A 21,951-nucleotide genomic window follows, 5' to 3' on the forward strand; every position below is an offset into this window, starting at 1 on the left:
CACGAGCCAGGTGAGGGCCGGGCTCTCTGGAGCCTCCGGGAAACGACTCCCGGAGCAGGTGCGGACACTCGAGCGATTGTGCCAGACGGTGAGCAAAGAGGGCCTGGAGCTTCCGGAGCCGCTCATCGCCGAGCCCCGCTGCCGGGCCGGGCTGCAAAGCTGGGCCGGCGGCGCGCGGGCGGACTGGGCGCCAGGGGCCAGAGGACCGGCCTGGGGATGGAGGCCACCCTGCTGAGCTGCGTCCTGGCGCTGCTCTGAGCGTCCTCGGCGCAGGCTGAGGTTCTGGGGCAGCCAGATTTTGATGCCAAAGAGGTATCAGAGGCCTCTGAGCTATGCCACGCGGGTGGGGGTCTGGGCTGAGCCCTCGCTGGAAACAATAGCGACGACGTGATAACAGTACCTCCTGCCTTCCACCGAGCACTTGTTGGTGCCTTGGGCCGCGCACCCTTTACAGCCGCTCTCCACTTAATCCTGAAACAGCCACGTGTGTGGGTAATTACCGACCCACTTCACGGTTGGGAGAACTGAGGTTCACAGTGGCCATGAGGCCTGCCCCAGGTGAGTGGGACAGCAGGGACCCAGACCCAAGAGATGGACACTCCGGAGACCCCCGGCTGTGTGACTTCGGACAAACCTGTGGTCCTTGCGGCCCAGGGTCCCGGTGCCCGGAGGATCGGGCCTGAGGTCACTGAGCTGTCTTGCAGTTCTCAGGCCTCTGGTAGGGGGTGCCCATGGTCTCTGACTGCAAGGTCTTCAGGGACAAGAAGGGCCACCTGCTGACGTCCACCAGCAACATCAAGGCCGTGGCGGAGGGCAGCCTCTGCGTCCACATGCAGCTCCCCGGGTGAGCGCGGCGCTCGGGGAGCGGTCGGGTGGGCGGGGCCGAGAGTGAGCCCGGCTGTGCACCCCCAGGGCTGAAGGCTGTAACCAGATGGGTGCCGCGTAGCTGAGGGAGGGCTGCCAGGGGCACATCCGAGTCCCGAGTAGGTGTCCTCCCTCCCTTCTCCATGGGGTGACATGGGACCATCCTTCTACCCGGGACCCTCCCCCACGCCCCCCATCTCCTGCCCCTCCCCTCCCTCAGCCCCTCCCCTGCCTCGGCCCCCCCCTCCCCTCCCCACCTGGCTGCCTTTTCAGGCCCTGTCCCCATCTCTTCTCCTGCCCCCCTCCTCACACACTCCCAGGTCAAGGTGGGGGTGGTCGAACCCCACAGCACTTTGGTCGGGTAGGGGTCGACTGGAGGGGCCTCCGAGGGCTGGGCACTCAGGCCAAAGCTCATGCGTCCCTCCGGCTAGGGACCCGCGCTCGCCTGCTTGGCCCGCTGCCTCACACCCTGAGCGGGGGCCCAGGTACTATTTTGCTTTCATTTCTGGGGGGCTTGGTAGAGCGAACCGGGGGGGCTCCCCAAGGAGAGAGGCTGGGGTGAGGGCTGGAGGCTGGCATTGGGAGCTGCAGGTAAGGATGCCTGAAGGGGGCGGGCCCAGGGGAACCTGGTCCCGGAGGACAGCCAGGCCACCCCAACCTCCCAGGTGCGGCTGTGTGAATCAGGAAAGGGCGCTCCTCTGGGCAGCTGCCGTCCCCGCTGGTCCCTCGGCCAGGCAGGTACTTTCATGCAGTGCACAAGCGGCCCAGCCCCGGCTGGCGGCCCTGTTGTCAGCCTTCAAGAAAGTGCAGCGAGGCCAGGAGACCCTCATCTGCCCTTCTCTCACACCTCTGTGAGCCACAGGGGTTCACAGGGACCCCTGCTCTGCCCCAGGCCGGACCCAGGAAGTGAGCTCCCAGGCCTTGAAGGCCTTCCAGGACTTCTACCCGACGGTGGGGCTGCCGGAGGACACGGTGGTCACGCTGCGCAAGTCAGGTACCCGCCGAGCCCCGTCCTGTGGGAAACCCCGCCCACCAAGCCCAGCCCCGCCCCTTTCCGGAGTCCTGGGAGGCACAGGCAGGAGGTGGCCTTCTCTTCTAAGGATGGGTTGGCAGCCCCTCCAGCCACTCTTCTTCACACCCCGCCCTTCCCCTTAACACACATGAAGGAGATGTTTGGGACAGTCGGGGCCCAAGGGCCCCACGCTCTGTGGGGGGCTGTCCTGGGCAGGTCCCAGGAGCAAGTGGGCAGTCCCAGCCAACCCAGCCTCTCACAGACCCTCTGCCTTTCTACAGATGCGTACCCCTCGGGGGCAAGGAAGCACGCTGACAGCTCGGGAGACCCACCGTGGCCCTTCCTAGGTGGGGGCCAGGGTCACTCCCCCCTCCCGTCCTCCAGGGCCTGTGCGTGTGGGCTGCCCCTTCTCGCCATGCCTCCTGCCCGCTCACCTTCTGAGGGCTGCAGGTGCAGATCCCCGCCAACATCCATTGTTCTGCCTGGACACTCACCTGTGTGCTCCAGGCCTCAGCTTACACATCACCTCTTCCAGGGAGCCTCTCCTGATTACCTAGGGCTGCCATAACAAACTACCACAAACTGGGTGGCTTAAAACAACAGAAATTTACTCTCTCACAGTCTAGAGGCCAGAGGTCCAGAATCAAGTTGTGGGCAGGGCTGGTCCCGTCTGGAGGCTGTAGGGGAGAATCCCGGCCTCTTCCACCTTCTAGTGGTGCTGGTGAGCCTTGGTGTTCCTCGACCTGTAGACCATCACTCCCATCTCTGCGTCCGTTGTTGCCTGGCCAGATTTCCCTCTTCTTATAAGGACATCAGTCATTGGATGTAGGGCCCACCCTAAATCTAGGGTTATCTCATCTCGAGATCCTTAACTAATTACATCTGCAAAGACCTTATTTCCAAATAAGATCACTTTCAGAATTCCAAGTGGACTTGAATTTGGGGGGACACGGTCCAACCCAGTACATTCCGTGTCCCCGTAGCCCCTGGCTTACCCGTGGGACACTGGGTCCTGCCTTGGAATCCCCTGTCCTCGTTCGCTTCCTGAGGGTCCCACGAGGCAGTCTTCTGGGTTGCTGCCATCACAGGGCTGGGTCCACAGGAGCTCTTGGGACACGGATGCAGGTGGGCTCTTGGGGACACCTTCTCCCAAAGTGGACACCAGGAAACCATTGGGCCCCTCACCCGTGTTCATCGTGAAGAATTTGGGAACCTATGTAAAACGATAAATAATGGACACGACGTGACAGTCACCGGCATTGGGAGGTGCCCCTGCAGCCTCTCCTGGCAGGATTAGATGTCGCTCGGTGGGGGCTTCCTGAGTGGCCCGTGGGCAGTGTCCCTCCAGCCTTCACCGCATTCTGCTCTCCTGGCCGGGCTGGGTTTACCCAGTGCTGTGCTGGGGCCGCCGGGGCTGCCGAATCCTTCCATGGGTCTGAATGACACTGTCCAGGATCCCCGCCCTGTCTCCTGTCACGTGAGTGCTTGTTTCAGCAACGTTACTGGGTGGGAGAAGGGCGATCAGGGATCGCGTCACATCCCCCTCAGGAAGGTTCGAGCTGCGGAAAGTGTGAACCTGTCTTCCTGCTCTGTGCCCCACCCTCCAGGATTATCTTAGAAAAAAGCAGCTTTCGGAGTAAAGTGCCCCATGTGGACCCCCTCTCAGGTGCTGAGTCTGTGGGGTTCAGCATGGTTTAGTGGCCATTCTGGGGCTTTCTTGCCACGCCAGCCCCTCACTGCTAACCAGGGAGTGAGCGAGGCCCTGGGGAGAGTGGCTGGGTCCCCAGAAGCCCGGGGCAGGGGCGGCCTCCAGCCTGGGCCCCCGGGGGGTGGGGGCAGCACTGAGGGTGTGTTTCCACATTTGCAGAAGTTTGGGCGGCAGGATCCACTCGCACTGGCCTTTCTGGTGATGAGGAAATTGGGGGGCCCTGCTGCGTGAGGGGGGCAGCTTGGGGTGTTCCAGGAGTGACCAGATCTCTCCTGTCTATGCAGGGTGAGCCGGAACAGCAGGCCGTGTCACGCGGAGCCGTCTGGACCCAAGGCCCTCCTGGCCCCCGCACCTCCCCGTCCGCGGTGCTCTGCCGGCAGCTCCTTGGGCCTCCCCCTGGCACTCAATAAACAGATTCTGCAGTTTTGAGGCCCCTCGCCTCTCTGGAGAGACCATCAAGGAGGGCACAGCGGGCCAGGCCTTGACCCGGGCCCTGGGGCCACTGAGGCAGGGAGGCTCGGGGCTGAGGGCAGGAGGCGCCAGCCGAGGGTGGCACCTGTGGGGGCTGCCACCACAGGCAGTGTCCGGTGCCCCCTGCCCAGCCCCTGTGGGTTCATGGCACCTGTGGGGAAGCCGAGGTGCCCTGTGCCGCCCAGCCCTGTGGCTGGCTCTCCTCCAGGTGCACAGGTTCCCCTCCACAGGCCCGGAGGCAGAGCGGCTGCTGGCTCCCTGGCGTCTGTAGAGGCTCACGGGGCCTGGTGCGACCCCACTGCGCCCCACTGCCACCTCCCGTGGGCCCTCCCCTCCCACTGGGCCTCTGTGCCTTTCAGGCACTGCTCCCTCTGCAGGGAACGACCTTTCCCACGCAAGCTTCGCACCGCCCGCCGTCGTTTCCCCCACCCGGGGGAGGAACCCCCCACCCGGCTCTGCGGTCCAGGCCCGTGGAGCGTATGTCCACTTGTCCCAAGAGCCATCGGAAAGAGCCTGAAAACCACCGTGTGTCCTGGGAGGAGGGCCCGGGAGTGCGTGCGGAGCTCTGAGCCCCTGGGGGTCTGGGCTTGGTGTATCCATCCCATTAGTGCCCCCGGGGTGGGAGATGCCGTCCTGGGTCACCCCCATGCAGGTGGGGGGGGGCCTTGTCCTGCTCTCAGGCCCCCAGGCGGGCCCCGCCGCGGTGTCCACCATCATCCCCAGGCCAGGCAGCGGGTGGCGCCGGCATCTCTAGTCCAGGCCAGCCCCCCTCGGCCCCTCCCCAGGGCTGTGGGTGTCACGGGGCCCGGATGCACGCCCCGTGAGCATTTGGAGGCCAAGTTCGCCGAGGACACCCTTGGGTGATTGCGCCACCCGCCAGATCTCCCTCCCGATATAAACCCGGGTGCAGGGGGCACAGGTGCGGGGAGCACAGACCCTCCACGGAGGCCGGGCTGCTGAGCGCCGTCCTGGGCATTATCCTGGTGCAGGTGGAAATGACCACGCAGCACCTGGACCTGCAGAAGGTGGCTTTCTTTCTGGGCCCCGGGAGGAGGTGGGGTGGGGAGGGGCCTGCGTGTGCAGCTACTCCAGGCCCCGCCGCTGCCCCAGCTGGTGCTGGGCAGCTGCGTCGGGGACCCCAGGACTCACCCAGGCCAGCCCCATGAGGGCGGGTGGCGGAGTGTCTGAGCTCAGCCCTGCCTGGTCTCCCCTCTCCTAGTGAGTGGGTGTGAGGCAAGTGGCCAGGGCCGCGCAGGGGCGGCGCTCTCCCTCAGGGCCTCCTGTGGTCTCCAGGGCGTGGGGTCCCCGCTGTACCCTCTGACCCCGCACACTGTAGGAGCCAGAGGAGGAGGCTTTCCGGGTGTGGAGACCTGGGCTGCGGGCTCTGGTTTCCAGCCCGATGCTTCTTTGCCCGAGTTCCTTCTTCGCTGGCTCTGTGTCGGCTGTTGGGCCAGGAGCACATCAGCAGGCTCAGAAGTGACAGATGTCAGACACGGATGCGTTTCTCTTGCAAAAATGATCAGTTTTCAAAAGTTTCAGATGGAAGGTCTGGGCTCTGGGTGCCGTTTCTGTGGCAGGCGCTCGCTCCCCCAGCCTGGCTGGGCAGAGCCGGGCCTCTTCCGCGGGGGAGGGCTGCTGGCCACCGCTCCACAGCGGCTTTCACACTCGGCTGGCCCTCTCCAGCCCCCCTCTCTCAGGCTCTAACCACCTCCGCCCCTGGCGTCCCATCCCCAAGGACAGGCAGCAGCAAGGCTGGTTCTCCTTGGAGACAGATCCAGCCCTGTGGCAACTGCAGACAGGCCTGTGCGGGGAGGGCTCGCCCTGTCGCCCCCAAAGGGACCCCTCAGAAGGCCGACGGCTGCTGCTTCAGAGCCTGCCAGCTCCCTGCCTGGGAGTTCCGGGGAGAGGCGCCTGCCTCCTGGGGCCCAGGGGTGGGGTCTCTGTCCGTCTGCCCGAGACGGGCTTGGCCCCGGCCCCTTTCTCTAGATTGCAGGGTTCTGGCGGGAAGTTGGGGTGGCCTCCAGACAAAACCTGGCACTGCAGACCCCAAAGAGGCTGGCGGCCTTGTTCCTGACCTTGAGTGGGGAGGAGCTGACCGTCAAGGCTGCGTATAACAGGTAAGGGGCCTGGGCAGAGCCCGGCTGTACCGGCCGCAGCTGTGGATGTGGACTTTACCGTCACTTGGGTGGACCAGCCCTCCCTGCGTCTATCTTGACCCGCCCCTGAGACCAGACCCCCAGGCTCCTAGAGCTGCATCTTCTCCCAAATAAAAGCACAGGGTCTTAATGAAGCCGCATCAGTTTGCAAGAAAGGAAAATGGACTTAGGGGCAGGCGGCTCTCTGGAGGTCACAGAATCCTTGGGTGAGGCTGGCACCCCATCCCGTGCCTCTGCCGTCCTTGCCCTGCCCCAGGCTCGCCTGGGGGTGGACACACTGCCAGAGCCCTTCCTGAAGGCACGCACCCCCCCAACCCCCGCCCTGGGATGTGCCCAGCAGAAGGAATGCAGGCTGGCGTTTTCCTAATGAGTACTTTCCTGCCTCTCAGTTCAGGAAGCTGTGAGACTGAACAAATAGTGAGCTCAGAAATAAATGTTTCGGGGAAATTTGTTTTCCTGGTAAGAGCCGTTCCCTTGCTGCTGCAGACACAGCCCTCTGGCCCTGCGCACCAGCTCTGCTTGGCCTCGCTGTTCCCCGTCCTGCGCGCGCCCCAGACGCCCGTTCTCCCACCAAGACACTGGTCATCCTGCCAGGGCCGCTCTAGTCCTCCCCTACCCCACCCTGGCATCCCCAGAGGGTCCCGGCTGGGTGGGGAGAGGATGGAGTCAGGCCCTGCTGACCCTGGCCTCTGAGGTCCACCCACCCCTGCTGGGAGCCATATAGGAAGTGCCTTTGAGTCTCAGCACGGACGAGACCCATAGTGCCAAGCAAAGCTGGTACTGTCAGGTACAAATATGGAGAAGCAAAGCTCTCCTCTGCGTGGTTCCCTTGTTCTCCTCTACTCTTGCTTAAGGTGATTTTTATGGGATTGCTATTAGTATTGGGATATATTATTCATAATTTTGGTGGAGGGTTTAGGAAAAGACCCTGATTTAGGGTAAAACTAAAAAAGATTGTGATTACCCCGGCTCCCTTAAAGACTACACCTGAAATCCCCATTCCCAGGCCAGGGCATTGGGTTCAGGGAAATATATAGGAGCATTTGTGTGGTAAAAGCTTACTTTAGAAGACAAATTGAATGAGTTATGGCCCTCCGGGGGAGCTAGAGATATGTTAAAAAACACTTGGGTATGGTGGTGGGGAGGTTTTATGCTATAATGGGGTATAGCAAATTAGATAGAGTAGGCTATTTGGCAACCTTTAATAAGTTTAATTGTTTTTTGTATAAAAATAGATATAAAGCACAGATTATATTTTGTAAGTACTTTGCAAAGGAACTTGGTGACAGATTCAAGGTACAACGCCCTCCCCCAAGAGTTGTTAAAAGAATAATGTGCTTGAGTTTGTGCTTTGAATAACTGGCTGATTGAACAGAACATACAGGTACAAGAACATCTAATTTTTTTAAGAAAGATGATGAAACCGCAGACTGCGTTCCTGACATTTTTATGTGACCAAGAGATGTGTGACCAAGATGTACCTAACCACAGGGGACGAAAAAGACTATAAGCGATAAGAAGATTACTTAACCTGTTTAACCTGCTGATGTAATCTGCTAATGTAAATTACTTTTGTTTTATGGCTTATGTAAGGGATTTTTTTGGTATGGGAATAAGGTTACTAAGATTGAAAATGAGATTACTTTATAGTATAAGTACTTCGGAATCATGAAAATAAATTTGTCAGATCCTTGCATCCTTTGAGGTGTCTTGTGCTCTGTCCACGCCGACTCCGTCTCCCCTTTGGGTAAAACCTGTCCAGCTGGGGCTGGTCCCCGGCAAGTGGCGCCCGAACAGGGACCTGAAGGGGTAAGTATTATTTTATTTTATTTTATTTTTTTTTCTTTCTCAGACGGATAGGAGTCTCACCGTAGGGTGCTGCAGACCCCCAGTCAAGAATACTGGTTAGGAAGGTGAGTAAGGCGGTGTCAAGATGGGACACGCTGAGTCCAAAGAGAGGCTCTTATTTATTGATATAGTTAAACATATGATAAATGGAAGAGGAATTAAAGTAACTAATAAGCAACTAACTCAATTTTTTCAGTTTGTACAGGAACAATGCCCATGGTTTCCAGAACAGGGAACTGTTAATATAGATACCTGGCAAAAGGTGGGGCAAACTTTGCAAGTATATTACAGTCATTTTGGACCTGAGAAGATTCCGGTAGATACTTTTACTTTATGGAACCTTATTAGAGAGAGCATTGCTCCCTTGCCTGAAGGTCAAAAGAACCCATATAAATCTCCTGCAGAAGTAAAAGATGAATGTACTTCGTTACCTTCCCCAAAAACATCTAAAGAAATTGAGGTTTTGGCTGCAGCCTTAAAAGACTGTAACCTTAATGACAATGACTCAGAGGAGGAAAATGAGTCACCTAATAATGCTAAGTCTAATTTGTTAAAAAACCCTCCTTTTGACGATGAATTGCCTCCTACAGATCAGGATGATATAGATGCTGCTGCATATGACTATGAAAGAAGGAAATATGAACCCCATGGTGCTTTTTCATTACAAGAAACTAAGAAAAAGAGGCCTAATTTACAGGATATGTGCCCTTTGGGTCGTCTGCCGACCGCCCCACCAGCACCTTTAAGTTCTTTACTTTCCCCTTTAAAAAGGTCAGGACATTCAACTTTACATAGGGGCCCACCACCTCCACCACCTTTTAATAAAGGTCAAGGCGAATATAAAAGACATAGGAGAATAAATGGTGATGATGATGATTATGCTTTTGCAGCCTGCTTTCCAGTCATTTTTGAGGATGGTTTTGATGATGATGATGATGTATATTGGGATCCCTTGCCTCTAAAACTTTTAAAAGAACTTAAAAAGGCCTGTGTAGATTACGGACCGTTGGCGCCATATACTATGACTCTTATAGATGCCTTGGCAAATAGATGGATGACTCCATATGACTGGATTCAGGTTACAAAGGCCTGTTTATCTGGAGGACAATATTTACTTTGGAAAACAGAATATGAAGAACTGGTGGCTAAGCAACATGTTTTAAATAAGAAAAGGGATAAATTTAATATTACTAAAGATATGTTATTAGGCCAGGGAGAATATGATACAGCCCAACAGCAAATGCATATGGGAAAGGAGGCCTTATGGCAGGTAACTATGTGTGCAGTGAATGCCTGGAAGTCTTTGCCTTTGACTCCAGGAAAAGCCTCCACTTTAACAGATTTAAGACAAAAGCCTGAGGAGCCATATGAAGATTTTGTTTCTCGCTTACTAACAGAGATAAAAAGGGTGATAACTGATGAAGATGCAGCTAACATGTTAGCTAAACAATTAGCCTTCGAAAATGCCAATCCTGTTTGTCAGAACTTGATTCGACCAATTAGAAAAACTGGCAGCATTTCAGATTTTATTAAGCAATGTTCTGACGTGGGTCCCTCTTATATGCAAGGGATTGCTTTGGCAGCCGCCCTAAAGGGAGAAACACTTCCTCAATGCATGATGAATATGGTTCAAAAAACAAAAAACCCTAAGGGACCAAAAGAAAACAATTGTTTTGCTTGTGGAGGCTCAGGTCATTTTAGTAGAGAATGTCCTAATAAAAATATACATCCAGCAGGTCCTGTTAGAATGATATCTCCCAATAATGTTGGGGTCCCAAAGACTCCTTGCCAAAGATGTGGAAAAGGAAATCATTGGACTAAATTGTGTAGGAGTAAATATCACAAGGACGGACACATTCTTCCCCCTAATAGGGTTTCTGCGGTGCCTCAGGCTGGAGCTCAGATGCCAATGTTTCCTGCACCTGTTTTTCCAGATACACCTGCTGGAACTAATTCGGGAAACTTACTTCGGGCCCAACCCCGGGCCCAACAAACAATAGGGGCAATTCACCAGACGCTCAATCCTTTTCTTCCCTCAGGGGAATCGATGAATTGTTTAGGGCCACCCCAGGCAGCGCAGGATTGGACCTCTGTGCCACCTCCGCAACAATACTAACTCCTGACTCTCCAGTCATAAAAATACCAACTGGGATTAAAGGCCCATTGCCCCCAGGAGTAATGGGTTTAATTATTGGTAGGAGTTCAACTTCTTTATCTGGCTTAACAGTTTTGCCTGGAGTAATTGATTCTGATTATACAGGAGAAATTCAAATAATGGTGGCTCCCTCTAACAGGACGCAACAAATATATGTGGGACAAAGAATAGCACAATTGTTATTGCTACCATATTATAAGACAGGAAAGAATATGATTCAAGAAGCTAGGAATGAGAAAGGATTTGGCTCCAGTGATATGGCATTTTGGATTCAAGAGATTACCAGAAATAGACCGTTGAAAACCTTAAAAATTAATGGAAAAAATATTCAAGGTTTATTAGACACAGGTGCAGATGCTTCCTGCATAGCAGGAAAAGATTGGCCTAACAGCTGGCCCACCCAGCATGCTGACAATATGTTAACAGGTCTGGGAACTGCTCCAGCAGTAGCTAAGAGTGCCCAGATTTTAACTTGGGAAAATACTACTAATAAACAAGCAGGCTCCTTTTGTCCTTATGTAATACCTGGCCTGCCAATTTCCCTTTGGGGAAGAGATATACTTATGCAGATGGGTATGCTCCTGTATAGTCCAGATGACTGGGTCTCTTCACAAATGTTAAAAATGGGATATGACCCTGATAAAGGTTTAGGAAAAAAACAGGAGGGAAGATTATATCCTGTGGTTGCTGAGCCCAAAAATAATAAACATGGAGTGGGCTATCCAAATTTATAAAGGGGGCCATTGTTCTAAAAGCAGCTGACCCTATAGTGTGGCTTTCAGAGGAACCTGTGTGGGTGGAACAATGGCCCCTGACTTCTGAGAAATTAGCAGCTGCAGAAGAATTAGTAAAACAGCAATTATTGGCAGGACATATTGAACCCTCTAATAGTCCTTGGAATACTCCTATATTTGTTATAAAGAAAAAATCAGGAAAATGGAGACTATTACAAGATCTTAGAGCAATAAATAAAACCATGGAAACAATGGGAGCTTTACAGCCTGGACTTCCCTCTCCAGTAGCTATACCTAAAAATTATGCTATTATAGTCATCGACTTGCAGGATTGCTTTTTCACGATCCCCTTACATAAGGAGGACAGAAAGAGGTTTGCATTTAGTGTGCCCTCTTCTAATTTTACCAGACCATATCAACGGTATCAATGGAAAGTTTTACCACAAGGCATGAAAAATAGCCCTACCTTATGTCAGAAATATGTAGATCAAGCCATATATTATATTAGACAGAAACATAAAGAGATATATTTAATACATTATATGGATGATATATTATTGGCCCATAAGGATAAGGCCTATTTACATCAGGCATTGCAGGATATGATGGAAGCTTTACAGGAGTATGGATTAAAAGTTGCTCCAGAGAAAATTCAAACTGAGCCTCCTTATAATTATTTGGGCAGATTAATACAGGAATTTTCCATTCAGCATATACCTTTTCAGCTAAGAACTGATCACTTGGTTACTTTAAATGATTTTCAAAAGTTTTTAGGAGATATAAATTGGATAAGGCCTTTGTTAAAAATTACTACTGTGGAATTAAAACCTTTGTTTTTGATACTACAAGGAGATTCTAACCCCCTATCCCCTAGAGAGTTAACAGCAGAAGGAAAACAAGCCATAGAAAAAATAGAAAAAGCTTTAAAAAACGTTTTTATTAAAAGACTAGATTATACCAAACCTTGGGATTTAATTATTTTAAGGACTCCAGTTATTCCTACAGGATTGTTATGGCAAAATGGACCATTAGAATGGATACATTTGGCTGCTAGTCCAAAAAAGATTGTTGCCTCGTACCCTTTTATGGTTAGTTTATTAATTATTAAAGGTAGAAAGAGAAGTAGAGAGTTATTTGGAAGAGATATGGATAACATAATTATACCTTATAATAAAGATCAATTAGAGGCCTTGCTGTTGTTAGAAGATTCATTAGGAATAGCCCTGACCTCATTTGGAGGTCAGATTTTATTTCATTTGCCTAAAAGTATATTGCTACAGTTTTTTAAGGAACATATGGTGGTTTTTCCTACATATTACAAGATGAAACCTTTGGAAGAGGCCATATTAGTATTTACTGATGGATCCTCCTCAGGGAGGGCAGCCTATATTATTAATAATGATAAGAAAGTATTAGATACAAAAAATTGCTCAGCACAGCAATCAGAAATTATGGCAGTTATAGAAGTGATGAATTTAACTAGGGATAAAAAGATTAATTTATATACTGATTCCTTATATATAGTTAAATTATTTCCAGCAATAGAAACAGCAGCCTTTCCTGAGAATAAGAGTACAATAATTAAGTTACTTAAAAGACTACAGAATAGTATATGGGAAAGAACACAGCCTTATTATATAGGCCACATTAGAGCTCATTCTGGATTGCCAGGGCCTTTAGCAGAAGGCAATGCCTCTGCTGATGCCCTGACTAAAATTTTTATAGTAGATGAAAATAAAGTACAAGAAGCAATAAAATCTCATCAGCTGCATCATCAAAATGCTAATGCCTTAAGATATCAATTTAACCTAACCAGAGAAGCGGCAAGGGAAATAGTAAAAAATTGCTTCGTATGCCCTACACAAACTAATGTACCTCAGCAAGGGGTAAATCCTCGAGGTTTGCGAGCTAATGACTTATGGCAAATGGATGTGACTCATGTACCTAGTTTTGGAAGGCTATCCCATGTACATGTTTGTGTGGATACCTTTTCACATGTAATTGTAGCCTCAGCTAGGACCGGAGAGGCCTTCAAGGATGTGTACCAGCACTTGATGTTCTGTTTTAGCTATTTGGGAATTCCCCGAAAGTTAAAAACTGATAATGGCCCTGCTTATGTCTCTAAATCTTTTCAGCAATTATGCCAACAGTTTGGCATAGCCCATAGTACAGGAATTCCTTATAATCCACAAGGACAAGCTATAATTGAAAGAACCAATCAGGTATTAAAAAACATGATTTATAAATTGCAATATGGAGATTTAAAATATTTTTCTCCTCATCATTTACTTAACCATTCTATGTTTGTATTAAATTATTTAAATATGAATGATAAAGAGAAAACTCCTATGATGAGACATTGGGAGATAAACGAAGAAAATATAAAACCAAAGGTATTATGGAAGGATGTTTTAACAGGAAAATGGAATGGGCCAGATACATTATTAACTAGTGGCAGAGGATACGCTTGTATTTTTCCCCAGAATTTTGATTCACCAATTTGGATTCCTGATCGATTAATCAGACACCCTGAAGTGGGGAACTTATTGAAGCGTCTTTCAGAAAAGAAATTTCACTACCGAGATGGCGGAACCACATCCACAGAAAGTGAAACCAGATAGTCTTGTGGCTGCGATGTTAGTTCCCCAGATGAAACAACTGTCACTTGTATCATCCTGCGATAAAGAGGTACAAGCTTCTCCAGAACTTTCGGAGAAAAAGCCTTCATTGCCTTCTCGTTCACGAAAGAGAAGGTACGCTGTCTCTACCACTGAAGCGGCTCCGATAACCTGGGGGGCAATTAAAAGGCTTTGCCTGAATGCTGAAAATGCTGTGAATGCTCAAGGATTGCCTTTGACAACTGCTAATTTTTTTGTGGCTATGCTTAGCTTGCTTTCAGTTCAGGTAAGTGCCAACGGTACGTATTGGGCTTACTTTCCAGATCCTCCTATTCTACATGCATGTACTTGGACAGATTCCATTATTCCAGTAACCTCCTCATTTCCTGAATTGACCGATGGCATTCGAGGAGTACAAGGCTATAAACAATTTGTAATCAATTTTAACTACTCATTTACAGGTCAGACCGACTTTCCTCCAATATGTTTTTTTTCTTGGTTCAGGGTTAATAGAAAATAGTCATACAAAGAATGGGTGTTTGTCAGTAGTTGATGCAGGATTCTTGACAGACTCCCCTAAAAAACCAGTAGGAAAAGATAAGACCACAAGATATCTATGGTCATTGTTAGGGAAAGTTGTAGGACAAAATCAAGTTTACGTTAATAAATATCCAGCTAAAGATGTTCATCCTCCTAGATATGATGATTGTGATGAGGCTGCAGGGAAAGCTACAGATAAATGGGTTTGGATAGATATTAAAACTGGATATCCTTCATGGATATATTGTATGTACAATAAAGAGAATAAAATAACCATTCCTGGAACCAAATATTATATTTCAGATTGGAGTATTAATTTTCCTGAGGGAGATTATAGAACATATTTAGATAAAGGCTTGATATACCCATGGAATGATTCCTATATTCCCCGTCCATTGAAGGTAAACAGATGGAATAGTCATGGATGGGTGGCTCCTATTTATACCTTTGTTCATGAAAATAAAACTTATTATCAATCTCAGTTATGGAGGTTGCCCTTAACCACTCATAAAATAATGTTAGTTAGAGCTACTACCCATGTGGAACAGTACTATGTTCAAACCTGTGTGTCTTCTCCGTATTCCTTATTGCTTTCTAATGATAGTGAAAAATTGCAAATTGTACAAAATAATATGAGGTTTTATATTACCTGCCAGCAATGTATACTGACCACTTGCATTGTTCCTGAAATGAATGTGTCAACCATAATAGTGTTAAAAAGACCAGCTTATATTATGCTGCCAGTAGCGCTTAATGAATCTTGGTATACAGATATAGGGGCAGAAATTGTAAGACAGGTTGGAGAGCTCATGCGACCAAAAAGATTTGTGGCTACTTTGATTTTGGGAATTTCTGCCTTGATAGGAATACTGAGTTCTTTTTCTGTTGCAACATATGCTTTAGTAAAAGAAGTACAAACAGCACAATATGCTAATGATTTATCAAAAAATATATCCTTGGCTTTAGCAACTCAGGAAGCAATAGATAGAAAGTTAGAAGCTAAAGTTGATGCCCTTGAAGAAGCAGTTTTACATATTGGACAAGAACTTACTGCTTTAAAAATTCGCCTATCTTTACATGCCATAAAAAATATTCTTGGATATGTGTTACTCCCTTAAAAGTAAATCATTCTGAATACTCCTGGGAAAAAATTCAAATGCACATTTTGAATGTATGGAATTCTAGTGATTTAGGAATTGATTTGGAACATTTACATAAACAAATTCATGATATTGCAGCCTCTCAATATGATATGAATCCCTCTAAGGCTGCTGCAGAATTTTTACAAAACTTACAAAGCTATTTTAAGGGTAATTCCTTTATGCATATTTTAATAAATTATGGGGCTGCCGGAGTGGTTATAATTTTGCTCCTTATTTCTTTTCCAGTCATCATCCGATTAATTCAAGCTGCCCTCCGGAGTGTATATAAAACCAAAGTGGAATTGCATACTGCCTTTTTAAAAAATAAAAAAGGGGGAAATGCCGGGAGCCATATAGGAAGTGCCTTTGAGTCTCAGCACGGACGAGACCCATAGTGCCAAGCAAAGCTGGTACTGTCAGGTACAAATATGGAGAAGCAAAGCTCTCCTCTGCGTGGTTCCCTTGTTCTCCTCTACTCTTGCTTAAGGTGATTTTTATGGGATTGCTATTAGTATTGGGATATATTATTCATAATTTTGGTGGAGGGTTTAGGAAAAGACCCTGATTTAGGGTAAAACTAAAAAAGATTGTGATTACCCCGGCTCCCTTAAAGACTACACCTGAAATCCCCATTCCCAGGCCAGGGCATTGGGTTCAGGGAAATATATAGGAGCATTTGTGTGGTAAAAGCTTACTTTAGAAGACAAATTGAATGAGTTATGGCCCTCCGGGGGAGCTAGAGATATGTTAAAAAACACTTGGGTATGGTGGTGGGGAGGTTTTATGCTATAATGGGGTATAGCAAATTAGATAGAGTAGGCTATTTGGCAACCTTTAATAAGTTTAATTGTTTTTTGTATAAAAATAGATATAAAGCACAGATTATATTTTGTAAGTACTTTGCAAAGGAACTTGGTGGCAGATTCAAGGTACAACGCCCTCCCCCAAGAGTTGTTAAAAGAATAATGTGCTTGAGTTTGTGCTTTGAATAACTGGCTGATTGAACAGAACATACAGGTACAAGAACATCTAATTTTTTTAAGAAAGATGATGAAACCGCAGACTGCGTTCCTGACATTTTTATGTGACCAAGAGATGTGTGACCAAGATGTACCTAACCACAGGGGACGAAAAAGACTATAAGCGATAAGAAGATTACTTAACCTGTTTAACCTGCTGATGTAATCTGCTAATGTAAATTACTTTTGTTTTATGGCTTATGTAAGGGATTTTTTTGGTATGGGAATAAGGTTACTAAGATTGAAAATGAGATTACTTTATAGTATAAGTACTTCGGAATCATGAAAATAAATTTGTCAGATCCTTGCATCCTTTGAGGTGTCTTGTGCTCTGTCCACGCCGACTCCGTCTCCCCTTTGGGTAAAACCTGTCCAGCTGGGGCTGGTCCCCGGCACACCCCGAGGGTGCCCGGTCTGCCCATGCCTGTCTCTCCCACCTGCTTGCACAGGCCACAGGGAGATCCAGGTGACAGACACAGACTACGAATAGTACGCCATCCTGAGGGTGTCCCTCCACTGGCGGGACAAGGAATTCCACGTGCTCAAGTATTTCAGTAAGCTGCCCCTGGGGTGGGGCGGGGCCGCTGTGGTCCTCCTGGGGACCACCCAGCCCAGGCCCCTGTGCTCCCACAGTTCGGAGCCTTGAGGGCGAGTATGAACCAGGCTTCTGGAAGTTCCGGGAGTTGACCACAGACACGGGACTGTACGTGGTGGCCCGGCACGGTGAGCCCCAGACCTTGGGGTGGGTGCTGGGCTAGGGACCCCCCCGGGTGGGGTCCGGGCGCCTGTCCCGCAGCCCCTCACACTGTCCCGTCCCACAGGGAGGTGTGCCAAGCTCCTGAAGGAGGCGAGCCTTTGCCTGAGGGGAGCCCGAGGGGAGCCCCTGGGCCTCCAGGGTGGTGACACCAGGCTGCCAGGAGGGGACACTGGAGGCTGGGAGGGGAGGGCAGGGCTGGGCGGGGAGGGGAGGAGGCTGGCCCTCGTCCCCCATTTCCATCCAGCAGGGTCCTGCCGGGGGCGGTGGGGTAGGCGCAGGCCCTGTGGGCCCCTTCTCCGGCTCCCCGGGTCCCCCACTGGGCTAACACGTCAGCTGCACGACCCCCTCTGTCTCAACGGCCCCGAGAGGTTGGGACAATTACCCCGCTTTGCAGGTAGAGAAACTGAGGCCCTGGCCTTCTGTGTCACAGGAGCTGATCGAGGGGAGCCCCCGCCCCCATCCGGGATGCTGGGAGCCCCGTCCACCCGGGCTCCCCTGGCCGCCCAGCCCTGGGGGGCCCGCCTGCACCTGCTCTGAATAAACTTTACTGCCAAGCCCGCTGCCCGAGTCTTTCCTGGGGCCGAGGGGTGACAGTGGGGGTGGCGGGGTCAACAGAGGAGCTTCTGCCATGAGGAGGTGGGGTGAGTTGAGCACCTTGAGGCCCTGCTCCATCTGCAGGGGCACAACCGCTCAGCTCTCCTTGGAGCCGGGACCCCAAGAGTCGTTTCCGCATTCCGTGTGCCTCTCTCCCACCCTGCCCCCTTGTATTCTCTCTCGGTCTCTCTGTCTCGGCCTCTCTGTGTCTATCTCTCTCTCTGTCTCTCCCCCACCCCTCTGACTTGGCTGCTGTCTGCTGTGTGCTGGGAAGCCCTCACCCGGCCGGTCTACCTGTGAGGACGGCTGTGGCACTTGGAGGTGGGGTGGGGTCAAGGGCAAAGGAGGGCCGCGGCGTGTCTGCTGCGTGGACTCGGACAAGTGCCTTCCGCCCGCTGCTCAGGAAGCTCTTCACCCGTAAGATGGGGGACGCTGTCCCCGCCTGGGGGAACGATGCTGTGGGTGAAAAGCGAGTACCAGCAGGCGGGGCTGCCTCTGGCCGCCGTCTGGACGGCAGGATGCTGCTGGTTGGCCAATCGCTGAGCGTGGGGCTCCTTCAAAGGACTCAGTCGGCCAGCAGGGCTGGAGGCGTCAGGACGTCCCGGCCCGCTCCTCGCTGCCCGCAGCCCGGGGGGGCTGGGCTACACAGAGTCAACGTCGCGTGGGCACCCATGTCCCTGGTGCTGCCCCACTGAGCGGGCCCACGCCTACTCAGCTGGCAGGCCCCGGGGGGCACGCGCCCACGTCCTGAGCATGCCTGGGGCTCCCGGGTGGGCCGTGTACTGGGAGCTGCTCCGGGCTCCTGCTGGGGCCTTCCGGGCAGCTGCCGGGTCCTGGTGCTGTGAGGGGCCCTGCCCGCCGAACTCCCTCAGCACACATTCCCAAAGTGCTTCCCAGAGCACCTCGTGCCCTTTCATGTCCCCATCCCCTCACCCTGGAGCCTGGGGGCCCTGGAGGCCCCTCTGGCCACGGGACATGGTCTGAGCACCTGGGCGGCCTGGGGCCCAGCCTGCAGGCGAGCGGATCAGGCAAATGAACACAGGAGGGAACCTGGGCGACACCCGCGCCCCACGGGTGGGTCCCCCTCGGGTCTGGCCCCGCCGGCTGGTGGGCAGGCAGCCGCATGAGCTGCCGGACTGCATAATGAAGCCAGCCTGTGCCTTCCCCGATGCCCACAGGGAAGGGTATAAGCCTGGACTGGTGCCGAGGCCCGTGTCCTGCGGCTTTGGGGAGCTGGCCCCAGCCCCTGCCTGCCAGACATGAGGGGCGAGGTGATCGCAGCCCTGCTGGGGCTGTTTTTGGCGCTGGCGGACGGTGAGGAGGACTTGAGCTTGGAGGACTTCGACTTTGCCCAGGTGGCCGGGTCAGGGCGCCTGCCGTTGGGGACAGGCCCGTCCCGGCAAGCCTGGGAGACCCTGCAGGACCTGCTGCCCCTGGAGCCCCCTGCTAGCTCCACAGCGTGCGGGGCCCTGGAATTTCCCAGACCACTGCCCTGCTCTGTGGTCGGGGGGGTGGCCCTTGATCCCGGTTGCGGCTTCCCCGGGGCAGCCCCCCTCCAGCTCTCCATCCCCCCAGTTTTCAGGTATCTGGTACGAGATTGCCTTCGCTCCAACCTGGAGCCCCAGGGCTCGCCCCGGATGAAGAAGATGGGGGCCGTAATGGTGCAGCAGGAGGGGCCCCACCTGGCCCTGACCTCCGTGTCTGACCAGTGAGTGGCGCCTCTCTCCCCGTGCCACGCGGTCACCCTGCTGGGATGAGGGTGGGTTTTGGGCCGAAGGACACTGGGGGTACCACCCTTTCCAGATGAGGGGTCCGCAGAGCAGAGCAGGAGTGCGGGGGGCCGTCATTCTCTAAGACGGCGGAGGAGGTGACCCTCAGCCTCAGGGCCATTGCGGGCTGGGGCTCGGCCTCTGGCCCCACCGCCCGGGACCCCTCCCTGCTGGGTGTCGGGGCCTCCCTGCGAGGCTGCCCCAGCCCAGGCACTGTGGATGAGCCCATGCTGTCTGCAGGCTCGCACGCCCACGGCCTGGCCACCGCCCCTAGAACGTGTATGGGCTGGGGAGGTGTCTCTGGCCCCTCCGAGGACCCCGAGTCTGATCCTCAGAGGTGGGCACACTTTCACTGCAGGAGAAGTTTGCTCCCAGAGGGCGGTCTCCTCCTGCCTGGCCGGGAGGCTGGGGGCTCCTGGGTGGTCTCGGGGCTGCCCCTGGTCCAGAGCAATGGCGTGGCGGGGCTGGAGGCTGCTGGGCTGACAGGCGTCTGCTCCTTGCGGCACGAGCCGCTGTGTGGAGGAGAAGAGCCAGGCTGTGAAGGGCTCGCCCCCGGGAAGTTCAAGCTTCCTATGGAGTCTGGTAAGAGCCGCCTGCGGGGGCCCTGCGCTCCGCTCAGCCTGGAGGCCAACGTGGTGCCCGGTAGGCTGGGGCCCTCTAGCCATGCCTTCCCTGCGGACTGGACCAGGTGGGGACGCTGTGTCCCGCCACATGCGGCCCTTGCTCAGTCACACCGGGCACCGAGGGTCTTCCCGTGGGGACCCGGCCTCAGTGGGGTGCTACTGGTCACCCGGCCCAGAGCCCTCGGCGTGAGTCTCAGTGCAAAGCCCGTGCAGAAGCCCCCCAGCCACCGTCTCCAGCCCCCAGGCTCTGGCCTCAGCTGCCAGGACTTCCTCTCTGAAATCCTTGACAATGTCGATCAGACGTCTTCCTGTCCTGGTCAGCCGGGTTCCCTGCCCACCGTGTGTGTGTGTGTGTGTGTGTGTGTGTGTGTGTGTGTGTGTGTGTGTGTGTCCTTTACAAGGCGGGGGTGGGCCCAGGGGCGTGGCCTGGGGGAGGTCCCCACCCAGAGCCTGGGAGGCCTGTGTTTGGTTCATTTCCCAGGAGGCAAAGAGGTCACTGTGGTGGCCACGGACTACGAGACGTCCAGCATCATGAACGCTGTCTTCCACAAAGGAGGGAAGGCCCACAGTATCCTGAAACTTCACAGTGAGCCCACGGGGGAGTCTCTACTCTGCCTCTGCCCTGTCCCAGCCCAGAGAGGGGGCAGGAGAGGGCTAGGAGGTGGATGGGGTGGGCGGGACAGGCAGGGGAAGGGACAGGACGGGGAGGGGGCGGGGTAGGGCAGAAAGGGGCACAGGACAGGGCAGGGAGTGTGTCTGTGGCCCCAGTCTCCGCCTGTGCCCCCCAGCCAGCGGCAACCCTTCCTCGCAGGCCGGATGGTGGAACACGACGACAGAGCCGTGGACAGGTTCCTCGTAAAGGCGTGGAGCACGGGCTGCCAGCAGGGGATGTGCAGCTGCTCTCCAGGGACCGTGAGTGTCCGGGCCCCCGGGGCAGGCCTCTCTCCGGGCACCCATCTCCCCGCGTCACCGTCTTCTCTTCTCCACAGTGACCTACGTGAACTTGCTGTGCTAGGTGGTGAGCTCCTGCCCCCACTCTGAGGCTGGGGCTCCGTCCACCAGGCCTTCCCATCACACCTGGAAGAGGAGTCTGGGGTCCGAGGGGCGGTGGGACTGTCTGGGGCAGACAGAGCAGAGGCAGACAGTGGGCCGAGCCGTGAGGGGCTGCCTGAGGGTCGAGGCCGTCAGCGGTCTGCTCTGGGCCAGCTCCTCCTCTGGTCACAGAGGCTGCGCTGAGAGTGCGGTCCGGGCACCTGTCCTGCAGCCCCTCACGCTGTCCCGTCCTACCGGGAGGTAAGCCTTTTCCCCGGTCTGAGCCCCACCCGAGTCCTGGCCTGAGGGGAGCCCCGGCTTGCTCTAGTTCCTGGGCCTCCAGGGTGGTGACACCAGGCTGCCAGGAGGGGACCCTGGAGGCTGGGAGGGGAGGGCAGGGCTGGGCGGGGAGGGGAGGAGGCTGGCCCTCGTCCCCCATTTCCATCCAGCAGGGTCCGGCCGGGGTGGGGTGGTGTAGGCGCAGGCCCTGTGGGCTCCTTCTTGGGCTCCCCGGGTCCCCCACTGTGCTAGCATGTCAGCTGCACGACCCCCTCTGTCTCAACGGCCCCGAGAGGTTGGGACAATTACCCTGCTTTGCAGGTAGAGAAACTGAGGCCCAGGCCTTCTGTGTCACAGGAGCTGAACTAGGGGAGACCCCGCCCCCATCCGGGATGCTGGGAGCCCCGCCCACCCGGGCTCCCCTGGCCGCCCAGCCCTGGGGGGCCCACCTGCACCTGCTCTGAATAAACTCTACTGCCAAACCCGCTGCCCCAAGTCTTTCCTGGGGCCGAGGGGTGACAGGTGGGGGTGGCGGGGTGTGTTTTCTGTGACTGCCCTAAAAAGGACAGCAAACCCAGCTCTCAGGTGGCCTGGGTTTACTGTGACCACGTCTGGTCCACCCCTGGCTGG

At 53.5% G+C, this 21,951-nt stretch overlaps 3 protein-coding genes across 3 annotated transcripts; all 3 read left to right on the plus strand.

The window, feature by feature from the left end:
• Positions 1 to 216: 216 nt before the first annotated feature.
• Positions 217 to 4,572, plus strand: LCN15 (lipocalin 15). Its single transcript, XM_060153663.1, is given in 6 exon segments — positions 217 to 312; positions 705 to 844; positions 913 to 983; positions 1,296 to 1,349; positions 1,757 to 1,858; positions 4,433 to 4,572. Coding segments are annotated over 6 exon segments (603 nt in total).
• Positions 4,573 to 4,680: 108 nt separating this feature from the next.
• Positions 4,681 to 17,573, plus strand: LCN8 (lipocalin 8). Its single transcript, XM_060153664.1, is given in 7 exon segments — positions 4,681 to 4,790; positions 4,975 to 5,080; positions 6,042 to 6,172; positions 6,601 to 6,668; positions 16,714 to 16,821; positions 16,901 to 16,990; positions 17,455 to 17,573. Coding segments are annotated over 7 exon segments (720 nt in total). The 3' UTR covers positions 17,562 to 17,573.
• Positions 13,528 to 15,224, plus strand: LOC132522701 (endogenous retrovirus group K member 13-1 Env polyprotein-like). The gene is made up of 2 exons (XM_060153243.1): positions 13,528 to 13,865; positions 14,410 to 15,224. Exons 1-2 carry the CDS (start codon positions 13,532 to 13,534, stop codon positions 15,222 to 15,224), a joined length of 1,149 nt encoding a protein of 382 aa, XP_060009226.1. The 5' UTR covers positions 13,528 to 13,531.
• Positions 17,574 to 21,951: the final 4,378 nt, after the last annotated feature.

This window comes from Lagenorhynchus albirostris, chromosome 7, assembly GCF_949774975.1.
Source record: "Lagenorhynchus albirostris chromosome 7, mLagAlb1.1, whole genome shotgun sequence".
Taxonomy (NCBI): domain Eukaryota; kingdom Metazoa; phylum Chordata; class Mammalia; order Artiodactyla; family Delphinidae; genus Lagenorhynchus; species Lagenorhynchus albirostris.

Coding starts and splice junctions, on each gene's coding strand:
- LOC132522701 (XM_060153243.1), top strand. CDS start 13,532: ATGGCGGAACCACATCCACAGAAAGTGAAACCAGATAGTCTTGTGGCT. Junction 13,866..14,409: donor AGTTCAGGTAAGTGCCAACG/GTACGTATTGGG, acceptor ATTATATTTCAG/ATTGGAGTATTAATTTTCCT.